The sequence below is a fragment of the Pseudonaja textilis genome, chromosome Z (assembly GCF_049901715.1).
Source record: "Pseudonaja textilis isolate UNSWEBS1 chromosome Z, rPseTex1.2, whole genome shotgun sequence".
Taxonomy (NCBI): Eukaryota; Metazoa; Chordata; class Lepidosauria; order Squamata; family Elapidae; genus Pseudonaja; species Pseudonaja textilis.
Genome location: NC_142008.1, coordinates 123,234,892 through 123,259,398, shown reverse-complemented (window position 1 = coordinate 123,259,398; position 24,507 = coordinate 123,234,892). Strand labels below are relative to the sequence as shown.

The window sequence follows — 24,507 nt, the reverse complement described above, 5'->3', positions numbered from 1 at the left end:
GAATTCTGGGAGTTGAAGTCCACTTAAACTTGCCTAGTTTGAAAAATATCACTCTGGGCTTGTGGTAGAGCCCTGCCTTTTGCAAAGTCTGTTGCACAGACCAGCTTTAATGTAACAAACCAGCTTTGCAGGCCAGTATGCCTATGAAGGAGAGACCCTGGGGTTTGTTTCGGAAGACTGAAGATGCTGGCTCTCTTTGTCATTCTCCGCACAACAACCCTGTGAGGGAGGCTTCCCTAAAAGAGGGAGGGGCCCCAAAGTCCTTTCCTCTTTCAGGGAAGCCTCCCTCACAGGGTTGTTGTGTGGAGAACGGCTAGGAATAGAATAGAAGAATTGGAAGGGACCTTGGAGGTCTTCTAATCCAACCCCCTGCTTAGGGAGCCTGTGCCTTGAGTTTTGGAATGGAAAGCAGGTCTGAAACCAAATAAAATGAAAAAGGGTCAATGTTGGGGATGAGTTTAGTCCCCAAACCCCATGAGCCTTCAAACACATGGGACTACAACTCCCATCAGCTAGTAGGAGACCTGCAAAGGAGTGGATGCCCTACTGGTACTATACCACAGGCAACCACCAGAGGCCGCTGCCGTTTAAGCCAAGGAGGGCAATTTCGTCCCAAAACCGGAAGTGACGATTCCGGCAGGGCGACGCGCCTCCATGGAAACAGAGCGGAAGTTCAGGTGCAGGGTGAGCGGAGGTGCGGGATGAGTCGCGAAGCGGGAGGACGGGTCGAAAGCGGTTTGGCTTTCCATGTGCGGGGCGGAGGAGAGAAGGGAGCGGCATGGCGAACGTCCCTTTCGGGGCGTCAAGCTGTCGAAAGGCGATGTGGAACGATGAAGGCTGTTTGGGGGCGGAGGTTCCGCGGTTGCAGGTGGAGCGCAAAGAAGGCGGGGTCAGGAAAGGCGGTTGCTATAGAGGCGGGGCCTCCGCTGAAGAGCGTTCTAAGGGGCGAGGTGAAGGCGGAAGGGAGGGGCGCTGTAGGATGGGGCTTCCGCGGAGGGGAGCGGCAAGAAGGCCTGGCTGCTTCGGGGGCGTGGCCTGTAATGGTCAGGACTCGGGAGCGCGAGCAAGACGTTGGAAGGGGAATTGAGCGCTTAAAGGGCGGGGCCTCCGCGGGAGTAGAGAGCAAAGAAGGCGTGGTTTCGGACGGAGGAGCTTTGGCATCGCAGGAGCGCTAAAAAGGCGCGTGGTTCCGGGGTGGGCGGTCGTTTGCCGGGGCTGAAGCGCGAAAAACGATTGGAGCGGGCAACGTAGGGGGCGGGGCTTTCTTTGGAATGTGAAGAAGGCAGGGAATGGGCGGGACTGAAAGGGGACTGGTGGGCGGCGAGGAGCGATAGGAAGGCGTGGTTTCGGAGCGGGCGGATCTTGGGCTGAAGCGCGAAAGATTGGAGCGGGCAATGTAGGGGCGGGGCCGATGTTGGATTGCGAAGAAGGCGGGAATCGGGGGTCTAGTGGGCGGGGAGGAGCGCGAGTGAGGCGTGGTTTCGGGGGGCGGGGCCGGAGGGCAGAGACAGGATTGGGTGCCGCCGCTCTAAGGGGCGCGACCTCAGCCTTTGGGGGCGGAGTGTCGCGAGGAAGGCGTGGCCAGAGCCGGCAGGAGGTGCTCCCGGGTGGATTCGGTCTCATTCGGTCCCCGTTGTGGTTGCGCAGGACGGCGGCTCTGCCATGGACGACGATCCGCCGGGCGAGGCGACCTCCGAGGGGCCCTGCGCCGCCGTGTCCCTGCGGGTGGTGGCGGCGGCCGCCTGGCACGTGGTTCGCGGGCGAAGCTTCTCGGACTTCCCGCGGGTCCTGACCTTCCTGGAGAAGGTGGCGGAGGCGGCGCCGGAGCTGGTTCCCTTCCAGCACCTGGCCAAGCTGCGCCTGGGGCTGAAGGCCAAGGTAGTAAGAAGGAGGCAGTCGGGGTGGGGGGTGGGGTCGGGGGGGGGCAGAGGCGAGCTTCCCGATCTGGCAAAGCTCTCCGGGGAAGAGGGATGATGGGCCTTGGAGTCGGATGGGATGAACGGGCTGATGGTTCGGGAGAAACCACTTTTCCCCCATTTGTGGGGCCGTTTAACCGGGTCCGGGAAGCATTGAGATAAAAGCTATAGAAGGTATTTCTTCATCTTTGGCAACTTTAAGACTCAAATCCCCCAGCCGGCTCTCTGTCCCCCCCACCCCTCCCACTTTGCTGAAGTCAAGATATATTACACTTACTGCATACCCACCATCTTTTAAGAAAGTTGCCTTCCATGGCTGGCTGGGGAATTCTGGGAGTTGAAGTCCATGAGTCTTAAAGTGCCCAAGGTTGGAGACCCCTGAATCAAGACTCGTGGACTTCAACTCCCAGAATTCCCCAGCCAGCCATGGAGGGCAACTTTCTTAATAGACTGTGGGTATGCAGTAAACATAATGGATCTTGACTTGGCTTTTTCCCCCTCGCTTTGCTGTAAGTCAAGATCTATTACGTTTACTGCATTCCCACCGTCTATGAAGAAAGTTCCCCTACAAGGCTGTCTGGGGAAATCTGGGAGTTGAAGTCCGCGTGTCTTAAAAGCGGCCAAGGTTGGAGACCCCCAGCTCTAAGGCAATGAATACTGCAAATAAAACTCTTTAAGTTACCTTCAATGTACCAGCTTCGATATAGGTAGTCTTTGACTGGCAACAGTTTGCTTAAGTTACTGCCGCACTGAAAAAAAAAGGCTGTGCTGGCTGGGGAATTCTGGGAGTTGAAGTCCAGCAGTCTTAAAGTTGCCAAAGTTGAGAAGCACTGGGCTGAAAGGTCCAAATATTCCCCCTTAATCCAAACAAATCTATTTTAACAATATAGTTAAGAGTCCTCGACTTACAACAGTTTGCTTAGGAACCACCCGAAGTTATGACGGCCCTGGAAAAAAAAAGCTCTGCTGGCTGGGGAATTCCACCCATCCTAAAAGTTGCACAGATGGAGAAACGGGGCTAAGAGGAGCAACGTTTGCAATCCGGCCGCTCCCACTTCACTCCTATTGAGTCACTGGGAGCCAGTCTGAGGCTTTTTCAAAAAAAAAAAAAAAACTAATAACGCTCTCAGATTTTTTTTCAGGGAGAACCGTCCTAAACAGACCTTCCCTTGCTTTCTCCTTTTGCCCAGATTATCATGAACATGTTGCAGGAAGATCAGCCCCAGGAAATAATCTACCATGCTATGGATATCTACTTTCCGGAGAATGAGCCTCCACTCTGCCACTCCAGAGCAGTGAGTCTCTCCTGTTGGTAGAAATGATTCTAGCATCCTTCATGCGGTCCTTCTGGATAACTCCGTTCCCCTCTCCCTTAAGGAGGTTCATATTCTCTCACCCCTCCCCCCCGCCTTCTCTCTCTTCTTTCTCTTCCTCTCTCTCATCTCCCTGTGTCTCTTTCTCTCTCTCTCTCACACACAAATCTCTCTATCACCACCACCACCACCCCCGAATTATATCGTTCCATCTCTTTTTTTTCTGTCCATAGACAGCTGAGGACCTGGAGATGGTACAAGTAGCCCAAGAAAACTTCAGAATTCTGGTACTGAAGTTGCTGAGTGAGTGCATACAGAAGGAAATATATGTGCAGGTAAGGCTCGGAGGACAAGGGCATCTACAGAAGACTTGAACCGCTTTGTGTCTGTCTATTTATTTCTGTCTTCATCACATCATTTTTATAATCACCTAACATCTAACTTATTTCTCTGTCTTTCTGTCTGTTTATCTAATTTATCTGTGTGTGTGTGTGTGTGTGTGTGTGTATACATACACACACACAGAGATAAATTAGATAAACAGACAGAAAGACAGAGAAATAAGTTAGATAAGATGTTAGGTGATTATATCTAGGTGATTATATGTGTGTGTATATACATACACAGAGAGAGAGATATATATACATATATATTCTGTCTAGAGTACACCTAGAGTTCTGCATCCAGTTTTGATCACCACATTATGAAAAAGATGTTGAGACACTAGAAAAAGTACAGAGAAAAGCAACCAGGATGATGAGGGGACTGGAGACTAAAACATATGAAGAACGGTTGCAGGAACTGGACCTGGCTAGTCTAGTAAAGAGAAGGACCAGGGGAGACATGATAGCAGTCTTTCAATATTTGAGGGGCTGCCACAGGGGTCAATCTATTTTCTCAAGTGCCTGTAGGCCAGACAAGGAATAATGGATGGAAACTGAACAAAGAGAGATTTAACCTGGAAACAAGGAGAAACTTTCTGGAAATGAAACCAGTCAACCAATGGAACAGCTTGACCTCGGAAGTTGTGGGAGCATCATCACTTGAGACTTTCAAGAAGAGATTGGACTGCCATTTGTCAGAAATGGTGTAGGGTCTCCCGCTTGGGCGGGGGGGTTGGAGTAGATGACCTACAAGATCCCTTCCAAGTCTGATTATCTGTAACTGTATCTCTCTCTCTCTCCCTCTCTCCTCCTCCTCCTCCTCCAATTCTTTGTCTACTTTACTGAGATTGTCAACATAAAAGGGAAAAAAATGAAAAAAAGGTTTTAATCTTCCCACTCTCTTCAGTGCAGTCGAACCCAGATGATAAACTTTCAGCCTTAACTTTTTTTACTTTCACCCGCTTAATCTCATAATGGAATGGAATATTGGAATACAGAGTGGAATAGAAATAGAATAACAGAGTTGAAAGAGACCTTGGAGGTCTTCTAGTCCAACCCCTGCGTAGGGAGGAAACTGCACCACTTCAGACAAATGGTTGTCCAACATCTTTTTTTAAACTTCCAATGTAGCTTCCATTCGCAACTTCTCGAGCCATGTTGTTCCACTGATTAATTGTTCTATTTATAACTGGCCCCTTCGATAGTGACAAACCCGTCTCATCCACCAATCCCAAAATCAGAACTTCGATGTTTTTTTCCCCCCTACCGTCTCGAGCCCCAAACCGTACCAGCAGTCTGCAACCAGAAACAAAGCTGGACGTTTTCTTCGATACGAGCCCTCCATTTCAGTCGCCTCTCTTGCTGGCTCCCTCCATTTTCCCAGCTGTTCTTTCGTTGGGGGTATTTGGTTTATTTTTCCACTTTGGCCAAGAGGCATTCTGGCTACATTCTTGAGCCGTGCAAGAGGGAAGGAACCAGTTGCTTTCTTCGCCAAACGGGGTGAGCCGAGTTTAAAGTTGACAGAGGATGCTTCGAGGCTGGACAGGTGTTGCTTTAAATTACAAAGCCCGGTGTCTAGGGAGAGTCTCCGCCATCCAGGTGATGGTTGTCCCAAAGGTGCCGTGTTTTTTTTTTGCAAGAGGCAATTAGACTTTCTGGTTTTTGCTTCGAAGACCTTTCGCTTCTCAGCCAAAGAAGCTTCTTTGGCTCTGACTGAAGGGTGGGGAATGGAAGGATTCGTACTCCTTGCAGACAGCTGGTCCTTTGCGTCCTTTTTAGAGAGCTGTTGAGGCCCCTTGGAGGTTTATCTGTGTCTTCAGGGTCACCTGAGTGGTGCCGATGGGTGTGGAGCCTTCTTGGAACAGTTGAAAGGACTGTGTTGTAGATTGAAGACAGATAATGTCATATATCCCTCTCCCTCTGTTGATTTCAATTTTTACCTAGATGGCCTCTTGGACCCCTCTTTTAAACCAGCGGTCCTATCTGTCCAAAATACGGATTTGCTGTCTTCCAGAGAGTGGCCTTTGTCTTTCAAACACAGATGGACTCTAGTCCTGAGGGGCTGTTGTGCCCTGTGATTAGGAAGGGGTTGTTTCGTTTCCCCAGTATCCAGATCTGCACACGGCTCACTGCGTTGGACTGCACAGGCCACATTGCTCAGTTTGTGTCTGGGTGTTTTACCCTTGGGGCGGGCAAGCTTCTGCCTTCTTGGGCTTGAAATTTGCATGTATGTAAACCAGAAAGTCCAGTTGCCTCTTTAAAAAAGCCCCATTTAGGACTAGGAAGCCCAGTACGCTGGGCGTCCCTCTGAGCCGTCCATAGTAAAGACTGTCCTGGTTTTTTGTTTTTTTTTGTTTTTTTTTCCTGTGGCTTTTAGAAATATCTGGAAATGGATTACGGGGAAGCTTTCATGAAAGTGGTGGAGAAACTCTTCTGCGATTATCTCTACGAGTTGGAACAAGTCCTGCCGGAGCCTCAATTCCAGATGGTACAAAAAAGGACGGAAGGGGAAAAAAAAGGAGCAGGAGCGATAGCCGATGGGGGTAAAAGGAATGGCAGCTGGGGCAGTGGCGTTGCTGCTTTGTGGTAGGGCACACGGGGCTTGCAGCCCTGCCTCTCCTCCCCCTCCCCCCCACCCACCCCCACCCCAAAAAAGCCACTAGCCTCAGCTGAATGAATTCCGGGTCGTCCTCGGTTTATGACCAACGTTTATGTTTCTCAGTGAAAGGTGTCTTCAGTGAGCTTTGCCCCATTTTACAACCTTTCTTTTGCCGACACCGTTAAGGGAATCGCTGCAGTTAAGTTAGTAGCACAGTTGTCGCCGGGAGTTCCAGTGGCGCCCTAGGCCTGCAGGCAGCTCACTAGGTGACTTTGGGCCTATCGCCAGGAGGCTGGGAGTTCTAATCTTAGGCAGGAAAGCCAACCGGGAGGCTTTGGGCCAATCACCAGGAGGCTGGGAGTTCTAGTCCCACGTAAGGCATGAAAGCCAGCTGTGGGTGACTTGGATCCAATCACCAGGAAATGGTGAGTTCTAAATCCCGCCTCAAGACATAAAGCTGACTAGGTGACTTTGGGCCAGTCCCCGCCTCTCTCTCTCTCTCTCTCTCTCAGCCCACCCCACCTCACAGGGTGGTTGTTCTGAGTAAAATAGGACGAGGAAAGCCTACTGGGTAGGATCTCCGCCTTGAGCTACCCGTTAAAGTAGCGCAGGCAGGATGCAGACCAAAATCGAAACCAGCCCTACAGATTTTGCGTGCAACCCTGGGTTCCCCACACAAGGCTGCACAGCCTTAACTCCTTGGACGGTGGGGGTGGCTGCCCCACTTTCATGGGGGGGGCGGGAGAATATTCCACAGGGCAGGGGCAGCGTCATAAAGTGGCCGCCCCTATTGGACTTCTTTAACCAACGGGAGCGATGGCCTTTCAAAACGTTTAGCCATGGGTTCTCTGCCCGGTTGCTGGGTGGGCGTGGCCTAGTCGGCCTCATGCACCGCGGCCGGGGGGGCGGGGCGCTCATCCTACCCGGGCTCCAGAGGCTTTTCTGGAGCCTCCGGGAGGGCGAAAATGGGCTCCCCAGGCTCCGGAGCCCCTGGAGGCCAGAAACAGGCTGGTTTCAGGCCTTCCCGAGGAGGCCCGCTTTTCGCCCTCCCCAGGCTCCGGAGGCCCTCTGGACCCGCTTCCGGAGGCTCCGGGAGGCCCGCTTTTCACCCTCCCTGAGCCTCTGCACTTACCTTGAATCCAAAATGGGCTGTGTGGAGACTCAGGGGGGAGGGGTGGGATTTGCCAGTTCACTGAACTGGCCATAAAATTAGCTATGGGTTCACCCAAACCGAGGTGGACCGGTTGCAGCCCACCCTTGACCCGCCGGGGTGGGGGTCCCCAGGGCCCCTTCCCTGCCTGGCCGGGTGGGCTTGGCCTTGTGCCCCTCCGTTGGGAGAACAGCCCCCCCCCCCTTCTTCCTCTTCCTCCTCTTCCTCTTCGTTCCTAGCTGTTGGAGGCTGCCAGCATGCAAACCCCCAGCCAGCTTCCCCCACCCAGTGCCACCATTCTAAACCAGTACTTCAGCGCTATGAGATACCAGCAGGCTTGTAAGTCTTTACGGGAGGGGAGGGGTGGGGTGGGGGTGGGGTCTCTTCTGTTGACCTTTAACCTTTCTCCCCTGTCCTCCAGGTCGTGCCGATCTCCCCACCTCACCTTCCCAGCCCTCATTCGCCCCACGCCAGAGCGAGGACAAAGACCCCCGTACCCAGCCTTTCTCCCCACACCCAGGTGGGAGCTGGGACGTGGACTCTCCTTCCTGCGTCTCAGAAGGGTAACGCATCGGCCTGTGCAGGGAGTCCTCAACTTACGACTGCGGCCGAGGACAGAGTTTATGTCGCTAAGTGAGGCGGTTGAGTGAGTTTTTTGCTCCACTGGGCGACCGTCCTTGCCAGAGTCATGAGGGGGATCTGCGGCCGTTAGGTTAGTACAGGTAGTCCTTGACTTACGGCTGCAGCTGAGCCCAGCGATTCGGTTGGTAAGTGAGGCATTTCTTAAGTGAGGCATTGGAATGGAATGGGATAGAATTCTTCATTGTGTGTGGCTGGACACACAAGGGATTTGTCTTTGGTGCAAATGCTCTCCGTGTACATAAAAGAAAAGATACATTCGTTAAGAATCAAGAATCATAAGGTACAACACTTAATGACCGTCATAGTGTACAATAAGCAATCAATCATACTAGGAAACAGTCAGTTTGCCCTTTCTTGCCACCGTTGTGAAGAGAATCTCTGCAGTCCCTTAAATTGGTGACCCGTTTGTTAAGTCAGTCTGGCTTGCTGATGGTTTTTGCTTGTCAGAGAGGTTCGCCAAAGGAGATTTGCACGACCCCGGGACACTGACTGTCATAAATACAAGTAATTTGCCGGAATCCGAATTTTGATCGTATTAAGTGTGAAAATGGTCCTATGTCACCTTTTTTCAGCGCTGTTCTAACATTGAACGGTCGCTAAACGAAAAGTTTTTTAAGCCAAGGATTGCCTGTAACCAAGGTTGTTAAACGAATCTGGCTTCCCCGTTCACTTTGCTCGTCAGAAGGTCACAAAAAGGAGATCAGATGACCCCGGGACCGTCATAAATACAAGTCCGTTGCCAAGCGTCCTAGGACTGCAACGGTTGTGGGAAAAATGAGTCCCTTTTTTTCTGGGCCATAGAAACTTCGAACGCTCGCTAAACGAACGGCCGTAAGTTGAGGGCTCTTTCCCTTCCCGCTGCCCCTTTTCCTGACCTTGCTGCTTTTAAACGGCTCACGGTATCCTCTTTATTTTAATCTGCAGGGACTCGCACAGGCAGCTCTCGGAAACATGTAAGTTGCGCGGTGATTTTTTCAAACCACAACCGTTTCCCCCCCCAAAAGCTCCCACGGTTTTGGCAAGGCAAGTCCCAGAGCAAAGTGAGCACACACACACACACACACACACACACACACACACACCCTCAAGCAGCCTCTGGCTGCAAGCAGTCCAGCCCAACGCTGCGAGCATGAAGTCCTGCAAGTTGCGGAGTCCAGGAACCAAAGGAGCACGGCGAGTAATCCACAAATCACGCCAGGAAATCCAGGAAAGTTCAGACATTGGCAGTTGAAACTACACAGGGTTTGTTCCCGAACAAACGCCCCTCCCCACAGCGTCTCCTTAAGCCTCAATCCCCCCACCCCGTGGCCGACGGTCAGGACGGGGCGGTTCTTGCTCACCGCCCGGGCTCTGTCTCTCATGTTCCCTGCTTATCCTCTTGATCATCCTGCCCCCTTTCCTGCCTCGTATCTTTCCTCTACCTTCTCCTCTTCTTCCTCCTCCTCCTCCTCACCGCATACCCCACTCCCTTGTGGCATTGATGATATTCCCTAGCTGGGTTATGAAAGGTCCGCAAGCAAACAGCCAAGCTCGGAGAACCCCATAATTTTAGAGGTTCTGAAGTCCACGCATCTCCCAAGCGGCTACGGTTGAGTGAACACCCGATTTAGATCTTACTCTGGGTAGAATCTTCTCAGGAAATAAATCTCTTTTTTTTTTTCTTCTTCCCCTTGTTTCTTTCTTTCAGTGGATGCAGCTGAAGATCTGGTGCCTGATTCCGAAAGAAGCACCTCCCCTTTCCAGGTGAGGATGGTTGGAGAGTGGGCAGGATGAAGTAGGAGGGAATGAATTGGGTGGGGGGAACGGGGACGGGACTCAGTGGCATTAAAGCCACTGTAACCCCTAGATATGTGATGCTCTCTGAGCTTGTATTTGCTTCCTGGAAGACGTTTGGTGACCCGGCTAGGTTACATCAGTGCTAAAAAGAGTGGGGGTTTTGAGTGGGGGGAAGAGGAGGACTATGGGATCCCTGGGGGGGTGTGTCTCTGAACGTGGGTGCTTTCTTGCAAACATTTCCTAATCCAACTAGACAATGGCATGAGTGCTTGAAGGGTCTGGGGTGTGCAGAGCGGAGGAGGAGGAAGGAGAGGAGGAGGGGCAGGAGGAGGAGGGCATCCTTGGATCTCTCTTGCAGACATTTCGTGACCCAACTGGGTAACCACGTCAGTAACAGAAACGAGGAGGAGGAGGAGGTGATGGAGAACTATGGGGTCCTTGGTGCTGTCTGAGCTAGGGGTAATTTTCTTACAGACGTCTCATAACCCAACCAGGCAATGCCATCAATGCTAGAAGTGGGGAGGAGGAAGAGAAGCTGTGAGGTCCTTGATGCTCTGAGCCTGCTTCTTTTCTTTCAAACCTCTTGTGTGGCCCGACTGGATAACATCATCAGTGCGAGGAGGAGGAGGAGGAGGAGGAGGAGGAGGAGTGGTTCACTTTATTCACATACGATGACCCGGCCTCCTTTTCCTCTCCCTCCTCCTCCTCCCCAGACCCTGAGTTAGACCCTTGCCTCCTTGAGGCCAGACCTCCTAAAAGGCTCAAAGTGTTGTCCTTTCTCTCCCCCCCCCCTCCCCCTCCAGGGTGAATACCAGGGAACCTATCTCTACACCCTCATCCCCACCTTTCAGGAGTACCTCAGGGAGAACAGCAGCCAGTGAGTGAAGCCCGCACACCTTTTCAAAGTTACTAAACTCGAGAAAAACCCCTCTACCCCCCAACACACACAGAGAGAGACAGAGACAGAAAGAGGGACAGCTCTAAATCTGGCCCAGCCAGATCTTACTCTAAATCTTTCCTGCAGCAGCCCCGGGTCAGCTGTGCGCATCCACACAACCCAGACCAAGGGTGGTGGTGGGGGTGGTCTCCATCCATGGCAACTTTTTAAGACTCCTGGACTTCCAACTCCCAGAATTCCCCGGCCAGGTTTTTGTTGTCACTTTGCTGAAGCCAAGATATATTATACTTTACTGCACTCCCACCGTCTTATTAAGAAAGTTACGAGAACTGGCTGAGGAATTCCGAAGAGTTGGACGTCCACAGGCTTAAAAGTTGCCACAGTTGGAGAGAGACACCACACGCACACCCGAGCCAGACAATTTTCCTTTGGCTGGGCCAGTCGCCGGCTTCCGCCACGTTTCCCCAATGTGAGCCATGGGGATTGACGGGCGCTCAGCTCCCAACCACAACTTCGAGCCCAAAATTCCCGTCGCTAAGCAAGGCGCTGAGCTCTGCCCGGTTCCGCAACCTCTTCTCGCTCCCTCTTCCAGCGGCTAAGTGAATCCGTGTGATGGTTGAATGGATAACCCGGTTGTGAAGTGGGTCTGGCTTCCCCGCTTGGCTTGTCGGAAGGCCACAAATGGGGATGCTGCGGCCGTCATAAATACGAACCAGTGACCACGGGGATGCTGGGGCCATTGTATGGGTGACAAAAAACAGCCCCAAGTCACTTTTTTCCCAGTGCCGTCGTAACTTGGAACGGTCACTAAGCAACCTGCTACAAGTTGAGGATTACCTGCATTTTAAGTTGAAGGCCACCACAGCCGTCCCAACAATTGGGAACACTGATGGGAAGGAGCTCAAAATTTAAGTTGTTTCCAGGCGCTCCAGAAGCTGAAAAGCCAGTTTAGCGCCCGTTACAGTGAAGGGCGCCTGGGAAGACTAGTTTTAGGGACAAAGCTAGGCCCAAGTCGATGGGACGAGGCCGTGGGTGGTGCCTGCGTCATTTTAAACACTCAGTTTTATTTTTATTTTTTAATTTCCTTCAAGGTTGAATAGTTCTCAGTTATGATTGACATCTCCAGCGGTGTGATGGCTACCCCCTCCCAGTAAAGACTCCCAAAGCCCAGCATTTTGCCGACGGTTTTAGAACTTTATTCAAGAAAATGTGTGTGGGGGGGAAAGCCTTGCGGTTTGGTTCATCGGGCCAGCGGAAGAGGAACTGGGCAACAGAGCGTCCGCCCGTATCTCAGGCTAAGACGACGGTCGAGCGGCCGGCATTTTTCTCAAGTTGGTCTCAGGAACGTCCACGACGGGACTGCAAGAACTAGAATGTTCGAAAGGATTAAAGGAATAAAAGGGTTTGCAGATAGCTTTTTCTCAGAGGGGTCCTTGGGGGGGGGGCTCCGTGAGCTCGGGGGCTCGCTCGAGGACGTTTCATGACCCAACTAGGGAACGTCATCAGTGCTAGAAGGGAGTGGCGCTTGCAGAAGGGAGGACTGTGGGGGGCCTTGGTGCTCTCTGAGCTGGGTGGTTTCTTTCACGACCCAACTAGGGAATGTCATCGGTGCTACCGTGTTTCCTGAAAATAAAACCATGTCTTATATTTTATTTGCCACCCAAAAAGGCACCAGGTCTTGTTTTCGGGGGATGTCGTCCACTGACTAGCCTCACTTGTGTGCATGGCCCCTGGCCTCATTTTCGCTGTCAGAGGCCTTCAGGAGCTGCTTCTGTGGCCGGCAAGGCTTTCCTGAAGGCCTCTGCAGCCAATAACAGAGCTTGGATCGATCCAGACCTTTGTTATCAGCTCCAGAGGCCTTCAGGAAAGTCTTTGCCAGCCTTGCCGGCTGCAGAAGAAACGGGCCGGCCAGGCAGGTGTCGGGGTGTGCGAGGTAGGGCAGCTCCATCCTCCCATTCCCACCCTAGCTTAATTTTTACCTGTCCATTCTGGAGTGGGCGGGATCTTAATTAGGGCTTATTGGGTGCAGGTGTAAAAATCAAGCTAGGACTTATTTTCAGGGTAGGTCGTATTTTCGGGGAAACAGATTCGTGGAGAGGACAAGGAGGTGGACTGTGTGGTCCTTGGTGCTCAGCTTGGTTGCCTTGCAGACGTTTCATGACCCTACTAGGGAATGTCATCCGTGGGAGTGAGGTTAGAAGGACGGACTGTGGGGTCCTTGGTGCTCTCTGAGCCTGGTTGTTTCATGACCTTAACATTTCATGACCTAATTAGATAACATCATCCGTGTTAGAAGGCGGTAGGGTTTCTGAGAGGAAGAAGTGTAGGTGCTTGGTTGTCTGAGCTTGGATGTTTTTTTTGCAGACAATTCTCAACCCAAGTAGGTAATGTCATCAGTACTACAAGGGAAAGAGGTTTGTAAGTGGAGGAGGAAGAGGAAGAGTGAAGAAAGAAGGATGAGAAGTGATAGATCCTTGGTTCTGTGTTTGCAGGCATCTCGTGACCCAGCTAGGGAACGTCATCAGTACTATTGGCAGGGAATGCCTTCCCACGGAATGGAAAAGCGGGAGAAAGTGAGGTTGGAATAAGACCTAAAGGAGGTTGCCAGCTTCCGCACTACAGAGGAATCAACCTGTGTGTCTAAAGGAAAGAGCCCTCCTGCCTCGACTGGCATTCGGGGATTAGACGGGGTTGGGGGCGCATTCGGGGTTTGATCTCCCCAGCAGCCTGGCGGGGAAGGGAGCAGGCCCAGCTGTCTCAAGGCTGATCCTCCCCCCCAAAGATGGGGTTGACCTGCTGGGTGACGCGGACGAACGTGGTCCTGCGGCTGAGCTCCTTCAGCTTGGCAGCCCCCACGTAGGTGCAGGTGGAGCGGATGCCGCCCAGGATGTCCCTCAAGGTGTGCTCCACGTCCCCTTTGAAGGGCACTTCCACTACCTTGCCTTCCGATGCCCTGCAAGGGGGGGGTGGGAGGGAGGGAGAGAGAGAGAGAGAGAGAGCACGTGTTGCAGGAAGGGGGACCTTGGAGGTCATCTAGTCCAACCCCTTACTTAGGCAGGAAACTCTACCCCCTAGGGGTGACCTATAACCTGATACTCCTCCCGTAAGAGATCCGTAAGAAGCGGAGATCCTTCCCGGCTGCAAACCCACCATGGAGGAAGGGGGCATTTTAACGGCACAGCGATCCCACTGACCATTACCGGTTCCCTTACCGATATTCGGCGACTCCTCCGGCGTATTTCTTCATGGACACCTCAGAGCTCATGCCGTAAAAAAGCTTGTATTTCTTGCCTTCTTTTTCAATCAAGTCTCCCCCGGATTCGGTGTGTCCAGCCAACATGCCTCCCACCATCACGAAATCTGCACCAGCGCCTGCAGGACAGAATTCGAATTATACAAGGAAAACCAGCAGCTCTCGATAGATGGTAGGTAGGTAGGTAGGTAGATAATCTAACATCCGAACACGCCAAGACCTGCATAGATATATAGATTAGATATAGATGGGTAGATAAGATATCGATATATAGACAGACAGACAGATAGATTGGTTATATGGATGGATAGATGGATGAGATATAGATGGATAGATTAGATATAGAGATAGATGATGGATATAAGTAGATGATAGAGATCATAGATAGCAATAGATGATATGGGTAGGTAGGTAGAGAGAGAGAGAGAGAGATATCTAACATCCGAACACACCAAGACCTGCAGAGAGATATAGATAGATTAGATATAGATGGGTAGATGAGATATCGATAGACAGATTGGTTAGATAAGGATGGATGGGTGAGATATAGATGGATAGATTAGATATATAGATAGATTAGATGACATAGATAGATGATAGATAGCAATAGATGATAGAGATAGGATAGATGAATGGGTAGATGAGATATCGATAGATGGACAGACAGACAGATTGGTTAGATATGGATGGATGGATGAGATATAGATGGACAGATTAGATATAGAGATAGATGATAGAGATGATAGCAATAAATGATATAGGTAGGTAGGTAGATAAATGATAGATAATAGATTGATAGATAGCTGGTTAGATGATAGATAGATAGATAGCCTAGAAGTGGGGCTCTCACCTCACAATCAGGAGGTTGTGAGTTCAATACTAGGTAGAAGCAGATATTTCTCTCTGGACTTATCTGCTGAACAAAAAGCTCCACACTGGCGACAGGAAGGGCATCCGGCTATTAAAACGCTCTGCTAGCTCCATTCAGTTGCCCAGACTCCACCCCACAAGGGATTCTGGGGGTCGTTAAATGATGATAATGAAAACAAACGGTCCTTGAGTTAACAACAGTTTGTTTAGTGACCAAAGTTCAGCGGGGCTGAAAAAAGTGGCCATTTTTCACACTTAACTGTTAACCTCATGATCATGTGATCAAAATTCAGATGCTTGGCAACTGACTCATACTTACGATGGTTGCAACATTCCAGGGTCATTTTTGTGACCTTAACAAGCAAAATCAATGGGGAAGCACGAATCACTTAGCCACGTAATGAACTTAACCTGCTGCAATGATTTGCTTAACAACTTTGGCAAGAAAGGTGGTAAAACGAGGCAAAACTCACCTGTGTCTCGCTTAGCAACTGAAATGTTGGGCTCAATTGTGGACCTAAAGGAAGGACCACCTATATATCCCCCATAATCCACCTTAAAGAATCGGGGGAACCCATGAGGAAGCAATTTTAACGAGGAGAGAGAGTGTGCGTGTGATTCATTTAACAACTGGCAAGAAAGGTCATGAAAGGAAGCAAACCACACTTAAGAAATGTTTCACTTAGCAACAGAAACTTTGGACCCAATTGTCGCTGTAAGTCAAGGACTATCTGAACAGGCAGTCCTTGAATCATCTATTTGGGGATGCGTGTTACAACCGCACCTGGAAAAATGTGGCTTACAACCTGGTCCTCGTAATTACAACCGTCTGAAACATCCCTACCCTCACGTGATCAAATTTCGGGTGGTTGGCATGAATTTACAACAGTTGTAGCATCTTTGGGTGGGGGCGTCACAGGATCAACATTTGCGACTTTTCCCCCAGCAGGCTTCTGGACAAACAATCTATAAGGGATAAGCCAGATTCACTTAACGACCACATGACTCACATAACCACTTGCAGCGATTGGCTTAACAACCCTGGCAGAAAGTTGTACAATTGGGGGTTTATTTATTTTTTTCGACCGGGTGAACCGTTGAAATCCTGGCTCCCCCCTGCGGTCGTAAGTCGAGGACACCCAGCGGCAAAATTAACCGGCAGAATTTGGAAAACGGGATTTTACCGAAGGCTTTGGCCACGTCCCCTGGGCAATGGCAGCCTCCGTCCTGTAGAAGAGAGGGAAGAGAGTTAACCTCAGCCTTTCTGTGTTTGATTTAAATCCCCCATTCCTAAAGTAGACACGTATTCAGTTCGTGCGAAGGAGAGCAAACAAAACGGACAGGGCAAGATTCTAGTCCTCAAGAAAGGTAAATACTCTGTTTCCCTGAAAACACGACCTACCCTGAAAGTAAGTCCTAGTTTGATTTTTACACGTGTGCCCAATATAAGCCCCAGCCCCAAAATAAGCCATTTACGATCCTGCCCACTCCAAAACGGACAGGTAAAAATTAAGATGAGGGGGTGGAGCTGCCCTACTACTTACCTTTGGACAGTTGTAGCCAGGCCTCACACACCCCGACACCTGTCTTGCCGTCCCGTTTCTTCTGCAGCCAGCAAGGCTGGCAAAGGCTTTCCTGAAGGCCTCTGGAGCTGAGAACAAAGTTCTGGATCGATCCGGAGTTATCAACTGCAGAGGCCTTCAGGAAAGCCTTACCGGCCACAGAAGCAGCCCCTGAAGGCCTCTGACAGCGAAAAGGAGGCCGGGGGGGTGACCCACACAAGTGACGTTAGTCAGTGGATGACGTCCCCCGAAAATAAGACCTGGTGCCTTTTTTGGGTGGCAAAAATATAATCTTATTTTCGGGGAAACACGGTATGAGTCAGACAAAGAGGAGGATCAGAGAATTATTGTGCTGGACTTCTCAAGCTTTGTAGCCGCTAACTGATCGTTCTGAGAATTATACTGTTTGCCTGGATCGAGAGGAATTCTAATGTAAACATGTTATATTGACTGTTTCGTAGTATGGTTTGATCGCTTATTGTACCCTGTGACTATCATTAAGTGTTGTACCTTATGATTCTTGACTCTTGATGAATATATCTTTTCTTTTATGTACACTGAGAGCATTTGCACCAAGACAAATTCCTTGTGTGTCCAATCACACTTGGCCAATGAAGAATTCTATTCTATTCTATTCTATTCTATTCTATTCTATTCTATTCTATTCTATTCTATTCTATTCTATTCTATTCTGTTATTGTCTTCATGCAATATTTTTATTGCATAAAAGTCTACTAAAGTCTCTGGTTACTTCTCCCCTTCCAGGACCACCACAAACCTCCAACCTTGACCAATGGAAGACCTGTGGACTTAAACCCTCAGAATCTGGGAGTTGAATCCACAGGTCTTCCGATGGCCAAGACTGGACTTCTCCAAGGTTTCTCACCGAGATGATGTGTCCTCCGAGGCCGTGGGCCGCGTCCGCACACTCCATGACGGCGCTGAGTTGAGGATAGCCCACCCCGGTCTTCTTCCGGGTGGTACAAACGGAGCCTGAAACAAGCCAGGATTAAGCCAGCTGGATCCCTAGCAAGAATCTAACTCTTCAGCAGGGAGAAACCTAGATTGAAATTTTCAGCCAGGCTTTTAAGCTGATGGATGAATCTACGGGGGACCCCAACATCACCTGGTCCGATCCCCACTTTGATGATGTCGGCACCTGACAGGATGAGCTCCTCCACCATTTCGCCCGTCACGACGTTCCCGGCCTGTGGAGGCAAAAAGAGGGGGGTAGGAAATGGGTGAGACCCACAACTAACTGGGTGACTTTGGGCCAATCACGGGAAGACTGAAAGTTCTAATCCCACCCCATATATGAAAGCTGTCTGGGTTACTTTGGGCCAATCACAAGAGGCTGTGAGTTCTGGTCCTACCTTTGGCATGAAAGTTGGCTGGGTAACTTTGGGCCAATCACAAGAGGACAGTGAGTTCCAGTTCTGCCTTAGGCATGAAAACCATCTGGGTTACTTTGGGCCAATCACAAGAGGCTGTGAGTTCTGGTCCCACCTTAACATGAAAGCCACCTGGGTGACTTTGGGCCAATCACCAGGAGATTGTGAGTTCTAGTCCCACCTTAGACATGAAAGCTGGCAGGATGACTTTGAGCCAATCACCAGGATATTTGAGTTGTAGTCCCGCCAACTGAGTGAACTTTGGGCCAATCACAAGAGGCTGTGAATTCTGGTCCCACCTTAACATGAAAGCCAACTGTGTGACTTTGGGCCAATCACCAGGAGATGGCAAATTCTAAACCCGCCTTAGGCATGAAAGCCTAAGTGACTTTGGACCAATCCCTCTCTCTCAGCCCAGCCCACCTCACAGGATTGTTGTTCTGGGGAAAAAGAGGAGAAGGAAAAAGCACATTGGAGATATCTTGACTTATTTTCAAAAATAATAAAGACAGGATACACACAAATCAATAAAATAAATAGCCCACTCGGGAGCCTCAAGCTGCAACGGACCACACAGCTGAACTGGAAAAGTGGAAATCTTAAAATATTATTTTTTAAAAAAAATCTTAAAATCTTCGCTGTTGGCCTCCTCAAGAGGAAAAGTGGGGCGTCCAACATACCATGATGGTGTGATCGGGGAACCTCTTCCGCAGATCCCTCAAGAACTGGACGAAGTGCTCGGAGTAACCGTTGGCCACGTCCAGGCAGATATACTGGATCTGCGGCACAGCCTCCAGGACTCGCTCCAGGTGCTCCAAGTCGGAGGTGCCGGTGCTGGCGGCCACGTTCTAAGGACAGGCACCGAGCAAGAGAATTCATAATCAACCCCCAAAAAAAGGCTGAGAAAACGACATTTCGAATGATTCAACTACAAGGGACTGAGTTGAAAAGGCGCGCAAAGTCATTAATCTCAAGTTAACAGAAGGACAGAGCTTGAAGGGATCTTGGGAGATCCTCTAGTCCAACCCCTGTTCAAGCAGGTGACCCAACCACCCTTTCAGGTATTGTGTGGATGCTTGTATGCTTTTAGGAGGCAGGGAATTTTGGCGGGTGGGGAGGTTTTTGGGGATTGTCGTGTGTGTGTGTGTGTGTGTGTACATGTTGAACCTGGTCTCTGGGTGAATTTCGGGTGAATGTGAATTTCAATGTGTGTATACTGTGTATACACGTACAATGACAATAAAGAATTCAATTCAATTTCAGATAAAAGACTGTTCAATCTCTTCTTTAAAAGGAGGAGGGGAGTAACAGAGCTGGGAGAGGCCTTGGAGGTCTTCTAGTCTAACCTCCTGGTCAGGCAGGAAACCCTAAATCATTCCAGACCAATGGCTGTCGAATCTCGAAAACCTCCAGTGTTGGAGTACCCACGACTTCTGGTGGCAAGCAGTTCCACTGGTTAATTCTTCTCACTGTCACGAAATTCCTCCTTAGTTCTAACCCAGGCTTTCAGCAAAGCAATTTCATGATACATTTCGGCTCGGCTTTGCAAGTAGTCCTTGTGTTACGACCACAACTGGAAATGGGATTGTGGTCATAAATCATTGCGATCGTAAGACGAAGCACCACGTGACTGATTTTGCCCCCTTTTTCGCAAGGTTTGTAAAGTGAGTCACTGCAGTTGTTAAGTGAATCACGTGGCTGTTAGGTGAAATCATTCTTTTAAGTCAGAGGATTTTTTTGCAGAAATCAGCAAAAGAGTCACAAATCATGGTAAATTAGTATAAATCAATCAATAAAATAAATTTGAGCTGAGCTGAGCAAGGAAGGAAGAAGAGAGAGAGAGAGAGAGAGAGAAAGAAAGAAGAAAGAAAGAAAGAAAGAAAGAAAGAAAGAAAGAAAGAAAGAAGGAAAGAGAAGGAAGGAAGGAAGGAAAGAAAGAAAGGAAGAAAGGAAGAAAGAAAGAAAATTTGAGCCCATTGCCAGAGTGGCGAGGGCCAAAGTTGTAACTTTGTGGAAGTAGCATTTTCGAAAGCCCGTCATAAGTTTGAATGGTTGTTAAACGACCCACAGGTCATAAACGGAGGACTAGCGTGTGGGATGGACACAAGTGAAGGCAGAGTTCCCACACCTACCTGGAGACAATCTGGATTCTGAGCTGCAAATTCCTTCCACTCCTGCAAAGAGTAGTGTTTGTGGATGGCCGTGAAGAGAGAGAACTGGGGGGAAAGAAACAACACGGAAAGGATGAAGCGAGTGGTCAAGACACCTGGCTAGAAAACGGCAGAGCGTAGTTCCCGCCTTAGGCACAAAAGCCAACCCTCTGAGGGATCCTGGGCTGGTCCCTGTCTCTCGGTCCAGCCCACCTCACAAGGTTGTTGCTTTCGGGAAAATAGAAGGACGGTGTGATGGACATGTTCGCTGTCTTCAATGATTTGTAAAAGAAAGGGAGGAAGAAAGGAGGGAGAGTAAGAAAGGAAAAAAGAAAAGAAAAAAGAGAAGGAAGGAAAGAGGGAAGAGAGGGGGGAGAGAAGGAAGGAAGGAAGGAAGGAAGGAGAGAGAGAAAGAAAAGGAAGGAAGAAAAGGAAAGAGTAAAAGAGAGGGAGGGAGGAAGAGGTGGGAAGGAGAGGAAGGAAGGAGGGAGGGAAGGAAGGAAAGAAAAAGAAAGTAAGGGATGGAGGCGGGAAAGAAAGAAAAAGAAAGAAAAAAAGGAACAAGGGAATAGAGAGAGAAAGGAGGGAGGGAAGGATGGAGAGAAAAGGAAGGAAGGAAGGAAAGAAAGAAGGAAGGGAGGGAGGGAGGGAAGGAAGGAAGGAAGGAAGGAAGGAAGAGAGAAAAAGGAAGGAAGAAAAGGAAAGAGTAAAAGAGAGGGAGGGAGGAAGAGGGTGGCAAGGAGAGGAAGGAAGGAGGAAGGAAGGAAGGAAAGAAAAAGAAAGTAAGGGATGGAGGGGGAAAGAAAGAAGAAAGAAAAGAAAGAAAAAGGAACAAGGGAATAGAGAGAGAAAGGGAGGGAGGGATGGAGAGAAAAGGAAGGAAGGAAAGAAGGAAGGAAGGAAGGAAGGAAGGAAGGAAGGAAGGAAGGAAGGTTGGTTTCTCAACTCTGCTGGCTGGGAGGGTTCTGGGAGTTGAAGTCCACCCATCCTCAAGGGGCCCATGTTGAGAAACCCTGCCTTTAAGGCAAAGGCATATTTTTTAAAAAATAAAATAAAAATCTGGGTTTTGGGGGGGGAAAAACCATACCTTGCACAGAGCCTTGGCCATCTCAAAGGTCCCCACAGTGTCCATGTTGGCCGCGATGATGGGTATCCCCGTGTAGGTCTGCTTGGAGTTACGGAAGGTGAAGGACCTCATAAGGTCCACCTAGAACAGACAGGAGGATCCAGGGGTGGCCTTCAAACATTTTAACCTCTGGTTCTCTGCCCGGTTGATGGGTGGGCGTGCCCATGGTGGGCGTGGCCTAGTCGGCCTCCAGCATCAGGGGCATTTTCACCCTCCCCAGGCTCAGGCGAAGGACCGGCCCGCGGTGCCAGTCTGCCCACGAAAACGGACCTCAGGAGGGTCGCCGCTGCCCACCCACCCCGCAAGGCCGGCTCCGTTTTCCTTGGCAGAGGACTAGCAAAACAAACTAAAAACCGAACAAATGGAGAAATGATTCCCCTTCGGCATTTGAGCACGCAAGAAGGGACAGGTGAGGAGAAAAGGACAGAGGAAAGATAAAAGAAAAAGGTGGGAAGGTGGGAAGAGAGCAAGGAAGGAAAAAGAAGGAAAGAGGGGAAGGGAGAAGGAAGGAGAAGGAAGAAGGAAGGGGGGAGGGAGGGAAAGAAAAAAGAAAGGGAAGGAGAGAAAAGAAAAAAGAAGAGAGAACAAGGAAGGCAAAAAGGGAGGGAGGAAGGAAAAATAAGGAAAGAGGGGAAGGAAGAAGAAAGGAGAATGAAGAGGAAGGAAGGTGGGGAAGGAAGAGGGAAGGAGGGAAGGGAGGAAGGAAGGAACATGGAGAAGAAGGAAGGAAGGAAGGAAGGAAGGAAGGAAGGAAGGTTATAATGAGAGTGAGGGTGGCTCTGAGGAAAGTCTTGCCTTAGAATTTGGCCACCATAGTGATATCAAACTGGCCACACCCACCCTGGACATGCCTACCCCAGCCACGCCCACCTCAGTCCCCCCCCGCCCCAGGTCAAACACAAGCCTGATATGGCCCTCAATGAAATAAGAGTTTGATACCCCCGACATAACACAATTCTGATGTTCAGAAAAAGAAAACACCAAGTAAACATGCATTTCTCTGTCTTTAAAACCGTAAGTACGCATTTATTTATTTTTATTTTTTACACGTATTTATCTCAACTATTATTATAACTGCCTTGTCAACTGCAGGGAGAACGGAAGAAAAGGTCCTTCTACCTCACTCCGGGATTTGAGTGTACTCCGTTTTGGTCTCAGGAGGACATCCTTGAAGTCCAACTTAATGTCATTATCTATGTGGGGCATCTTGGATCCCTGTAAATTAAATAAATAAAAAAAAAATTAAAGCAAAGTCCTGAAATTCGGGAACACCAAAGACAAAATCCCAACGTTTTTCTTCTCTAAACCTTTTTCCTGACAGTGAGGACAATTAATCAGTGGAACTGCCTGCCACCAGAAGTTGTGAATGCTCCAACACTGGAAGCTTTTAAGAAGAGATTGGACAGCCGTTTGTCTGAAACGGTCTAGGGTCTCTTGCTTGAGCAGGGGGCTGGACTAGAAGACCTCCAAGGCCTCTTCCAACTCTGATTCCATTCTGTTCTGTTCCATATTCTATTCTGTTCTTTCCATACCGTATTCTGTTCTGTTCTAATCTAATCTTAAATTAAATTATCTCCAATGCAAATTATTTTCCTTTGGTCGTCCCAAAGGAGCCTTTTCAAAGGTCAGTTTGACTGTCTTTGTTTTGCTTTGAAGATGTTTTGCTTCTCATTCAAGAAGCTTTCTCAGTTCTGACCGAATGGTGGAGGATGGAAGGATTTATATTCTTTTGCAGTCATCTGTTCGTTAGTACCCTGTCTGAGAGTTGTTGAGTCCATTTGGAGGTTTATGTCTACCCTCAGGGTCACCCAAATACAGGTACTCCTCGACTTACAACAGTTCATTTAGTGACCATTCAAAGTTACAATGTCACCGAGTTATGACCCTTTTTCACGCTTACGACTTTTGCAGCATCCCATGATCATGTGATCAAAATTCAGATGCTTGGAAACTGATTCATACTTATGACGTGAAGGTCATGTGATCCCCTTCTGTGAACCTTCTGACAAGCAATGGGGAAGCCAGACTCACTTAACAACCATGCTACTAATTTATCAACTGCAGTTATTCACTTAACAACTTTGGCAAGAAAGGTCGTATAAAATGGAGCAAAACTCACTTCGCAAACAACTCATTTACCGTCAGAAATTCTGGACTCAATTGTGCTCGTCAGTCGAGGACTACCTGAAATGGGTGTGAAGTGAACTGTCTTGAAGGAAATATAAAAATCCAGTTGCCTTTTGAAAAAAAAAAAGACCTTTGGGATGAATCTGCATAAATCTTCTCAATGGTGTTTGTAAGACTTTATTGCTCAAGGTAGTTAATGATAATTTTCAACTTACACTTTCAACTTTGTCACACTTTCAGCTCTCTTACCCTGGGTCAACTGTGTTGCTTTCAGGAACCGAAAGTTGCTGCCAATAAATGTTTATGACCTCCGTGTCAACATCTTCCTCGACTTCTGCATGACTATTCCCGCCATTCTAAACAAAACAAAAAAAAAACAAATAAAATTGAATTGAATTTCAAAAGTCCAGCTTTATCGCAAGTGAGTATCTCTCTTTCCCATAAATCCTTTATCATCCTAATCTCCAATCTCTTAAAACCGCTGTTACTTCAGTGCCCACAGTCACAAGATAGGGATCTTCAAACTCCTTCTGCCGGTCGTGCTAAGACTTCCTCTGCTCATGCTAAGAGTTCCACAGGGCGCAATCGCTTCGTCCCAAACCGGGAAGCTTCGGAGCCACCTCTCTGGGTGGGCTTGGACCACTTAAATCTCTTTGAACAGCTCTTGGATCCAGGGAAGCCTTGGTTGGTGGGATTACAACTCTCATGTGCCCCAGCCAGCACAGCTCATGGGAACTGTAGTCCTAAACTACCTGGAAGGCATGAGATTGGGGAATGCCAAATTAGCCAGTGTGTATGGACCTTGGACATTTAAAGGTGGGTGGACTTCAATTCCCAGAATTCCCCAGCCAGGCATACTGGCTGGGGAATTCTGGGAATTGAAGTTCACCTATCTTCAAGTTGCAAAATTGGGAAACAATGGGCTTAAGCCATGCCAGCCTTGCACCCCAACCCAGAATCCACAGTTTGGATCTCAAAGCTGGCATCACACCCCAATTGACCTATTTTTAGAATGCGGGGTACATAAGGGGGTACACAAACCCCACTTCCGGTTCGCTTCCCGCCCGCTTCCGGTCTTTTGGAGCTCCCCGAGCGGGGGATAGAAGCGACTACGATCCTCTCTCGGCTTCCAAAGTCTCCGCTAAGCCCTTGAAGCTGGCTGCCGTTCGCTTTTAACGGAGGAGCAATGCCTTACGGGAAACGTAGTTCTTCCTCTAAGTGTCTACAAAGCCCACAAGGGCTGTTATAACTACAGCTCCCACAAGGGAGCGCGCTCAAACGGGATGACGTCACGCGCAGAGGAAACCGTAAATCGGCCTACTACTTCACAACATCGGCGCTCTCTTTCTTT

The 24,507-nt window shown here is 49.3% G+C and overlaps 2 protein-coding genes across 18 annotated transcripts; one reads left to right on the top strand and one right to left on the bottom strand.

The window, feature by feature from the left end:
* Positions 1-644: 644 nt before the first annotated feature.
* TINF2 (TERF1 interacting nuclear factor 2) lies at positions 645-12,090 on the top strand. 11 transcript variants are annotated; one of them, XM_026721948.2, is made up of 11 exons: positions 649-694; positions 1,648-1,878; positions 3,107-3,211; positions 3,463-3,564; positions 5,990-6,100; positions 7,601-7,700; positions 7,783-7,924; positions 8,928-8,956; positions 9,700-9,746; positions 10,583-10,656; positions 11,769-12,090. In XM_026721948.2, the coding sequence occupies exons 2-11, from the start codon at positions 1,663-1,665 to the stop codon at positions 11,788-11,790; spliced, it is 948 nt and encodes a 315-aa protein (XP_026577733.1). In that variant the 5' UTR covers positions 649-694; positions 1,648-1,662; the 3' UTR covers positions 11,791-12,090. The 11 variants fall into 11 exon arrangements, with proteins under 11 accessions (XP_087772300.1, XP_026577733.1, XP_087772294.1 ...); XM_087916168.1 differs by having other exon boundaries at positions 650-684; XM_087916173.1 differs by having other exon boundaries at positions 671-694; positions 9,691-9,746.
* GMPR2 (guanosine monophosphate reductase 2) lies at positions 11,814-24,504 on the bottom strand. Of its 7 annotated transcripts, XM_087916179.1 has the most exons (12): positions 24,198-24,341; positions 23,406-23,512; positions 23,149-23,213; positions 22,149-22,244; positions 20,991-21,110; positions 19,886-19,969; positions 18,434-18,601; positions 17,489-17,570; positions 17,249-17,355; positions 15,985-16,027; positions 13,890-14,049; positions 11,814-13,630 (listed from the first exon to the last, which is right to left on the bottom strand). In XM_087916179.1, the coding sequence occupies exons 4-12, from the start codon at positions 22,233-22,235 to the stop codon at positions 13,435-13,437; spliced, it is 1,047 nt and encodes a 348-aa protein (XP_087772305.1). In that variant the 5' UTR covers positions 22,236-22,244; positions 23,149-23,213; positions 23,406-23,512; positions 24,198-24,341; the 3' UTR covers positions 11,814-13,434. The 7 variants fall into 7 exon arrangements, with proteins under 7 accessions (XP_087772305.1, XP_087772304.1, XP_026577736.1 ...); XM_087916178.1 differs by lacking the exons at positions 23,149-23,213; positions 24,198-24,341 and adding an exon at positions 24,352-24,504; XM_026721951.2 differs by lacking the exon at positions 23,149-23,213 and having other exon boundaries at positions 24,198-24,398.
* Positions 24,505-24,507: the final 3 nt, after the last annotated feature.

Coding starts and splice junctions, on each gene's coding strand:
- TINF2 (XM_087916166.1), top strand. CDS start 779: ATGGCGAACGTCCCTTTCGGGGCGTCAAGCTGTCGAAAGGCGATGTGG. Junction 3,212..3,462: donor CACTCTGCCACTCCAGAGCA/GTGAGTCTCTCC, acceptor TTCTGTCCATAG/ACAGCTGAGGACCTGGAGAT. Junction 9,747..10,582: donor GAAGCACCTCCCCTTTCCAG/GTGAGGATGGTT, acceptor CTCCCCCTCCAG/GGTGAATACCAGGGAACCTA.
- GMPR2 (XM_087916178.1), bottom strand. CDS start 22,235: ATGCCCCACATAGATAATGACATTAAGTTGGACTTCAAGGATGTCCTC. Junction 17,356..17,488: donor CAAAGTGGGGATCGGACCAG/GTGATGTTGGGG, acceptor GGCTTGTTTCAG/GCTCCGTTTGTACCACCCGG. Junction 13,631..13,889: donor GGAGGAGTCGCCGAATATCG/GTAAGGGAACCG, acceptor CCCCCCTTGCAG/GGCATCGGAAGGCAAGGTAG.